At 38.4% G+C, this 1,825-nt stretch overlaps 1 protein-coding gene across 3 annotated transcripts; it reads right to left on the reverse strand.

Moving 5' to 3' along the window:
• On the reverse strand, positions 1–1,423 carry LOC116916579. Of its 3 annotated transcripts, none has more exons than XM_032921839.2 (3): positions 1,273–1,423; positions 769–940; positions 1–606 (listed from the first exon to the last, which is right to left on the reverse strand). In XM_032921839.2, exons 2-3 carry the CDS (start codon positions 869–871, stop codon positions 125–127), a joined length of 585 nt encoding a protein of 194 aa, XP_032777730.2. In that variant the 5' UTR covers positions 872–940; positions 1,273–1,423; the 3' UTR covers positions 1–124. The 3 variants fall into 3 exon arrangements, with proteins under 3 accessions (XP_032777730.2, XP_045025413.1, XP_032777731.2); XM_045169478.1 differs by having other exon boundaries at positions 1,294–1,422; XM_032921840.2 differs by lacking the exon at positions 1,273–1,423 and adding an exon at positions 1,072–1,211.
• Positions 1,424–1,825: the final 402 nt, after the last annotated feature.

The raw sequence follows: 1,825 nt of genomic DNA on the forward strand, positions 1-1,825 counted from the left end.
TTCGCAAGTAATTTTTGATGTAATTTTCAATAATATTTACAACAGCAAAAAAATTAATTTAATGCGCGAAAGAAACCGGATTTCAGGACAAGACGTGTGATTAGTAGCAATAAGTTTATTGAAATTACTGATTATGGCCAAGCCACCCTATCAAGGTTGGCGAGGAACTTTGTTTCTTGTTTTGTCTAACCATCACAAGGCGTGACGGGTTTGCTAATTGGGGAGCATAAGTAGCAGCATGTTGATATTGCTGAATGAATTGCAAACAATTTCTACTCACGATTTTGCTTTTCGTCTGCACTTGGACGGCATCATAGAGGCAAGACAGGTGCAGTAAGGACTTTCTCACTTCTTCAACACGAACATTAAGGTTTTCAAGTTGCAAGTTCATCTCTCCGATTAACTCGTTGGTGGTTTCTTTCTCGGACGGCTTTTGCCTCGTCTCAACAAAGATCCAGATTGTAAAAATGGCACCTATAACGCCAAGCGTCCTGCGGACTACGCCAAAGTATTCTTCAAAGTCTAATTTGTTCGGTTTGTTCAAGGTCCACTTCCAATCGGGAACCAAATTCTTGCCACTCTCCTGATGGATCTTTCGAGAAAAATCTGCGTTGACGAAATACAGGTTTGATTTTGATTTCGCACAACTATATACCGACGCCCTTTCCAATCAAGCGCTTGAAATTTGAAAATATTCGACGCTCTTTCCAATCGAGCGCTTGAAATGTGAGAACATTTTTCCTAATTAACGAATGCTTTAGATCTCACCTCCTTCATTGGCTGCATGGGCGAACTCACGCTCCAAATAAGTCAAAATTGTTATTATTAACAATAGTTGGGGAAGATTTGCACGTGCGACTATGTTGGCCATTTTGTGGGTCTCGCCGTCCAACGCCTTTGTTCACAATTCTGGCATGCGACCAACGCAGAACGTGATTCCCTAGAATTTGTGTACAAGCTTAGTATACTGTTTGTGATCAAAAGCCATTGGCTAAATACAAAGGGAAAGCTAGTGTAAAGAAAGACACAATTTACAGAGACAAGCGCGGATAGTAAACAATTAGTGATTACTTATTTTTAGGTACATGCGAAATATTGTAAGCAGTTGCCGGCATAGCCGTTTTCTCAGTAGCCCTCAACATAGCACGATTACACGGGACACGAAAGCAAATTAAAGACACAAAAACCACTTTACTGAAATTATCCTGTTTTTGATAGAATCATGTTTAAACTATTTGGTGGGCTGGCAACTCTTTACGGCTTATGACTTACTCGTAAGTTTGTTTTCAACACCTCAGTATTTGACGCAGTTGTCGAGAGATTCCACGACATCACGTTGAGAGCACTCAAGTCGAGATGACACTCACCACCGCCAGATGTATGATTTTGTATTGACCATTTCCACGTGACCGGAATCTAGTTCACTTATTGGCTCATTCGATATGAATATCGATATCCGATCGATTGTTTTTTGCTTAGTCCTATAGTCAATGCACGAATTTTTCAGAAATGGGCTGTTTCGTAGAATCCCTTTTCAGAAAATAGACCAATTTACTATAGTTTCTTCGTAGTTTTAAACTGCCATCTGATTCTGAAATTTCAAAAGCAGAATCTTTCGTTACATTATATTGTGTTTCTATGTATACTTTGCTAACTAAGTATTATACTGGGGTAAGAAAGTTAGGTGAATAATTGAAAAAAAAACGTGAAAATGAAAGAAAAATGTCAATTAGTATTATTTCTGTATGACATTTCTTTGTAAAGGTTTCCTTATATTTTCTTTGTTAAGGTTAAATCAGCTTTCTGTTCAGCCTATATGGTTCTT

Source organism: Daphnia magna, linkage group LG2 (genome assembly GCF_020631705.1).
Source record: "Daphnia magna isolate NIES linkage group LG2, ASM2063170v1.1, whole genome shotgun sequence".
NCBI classification, from domain to species: domain Eukaryota; kingdom Metazoa; phylum Arthropoda; class Branchiopoda; order Diplostraca; family Daphniidae; genus Daphnia; species Daphnia magna.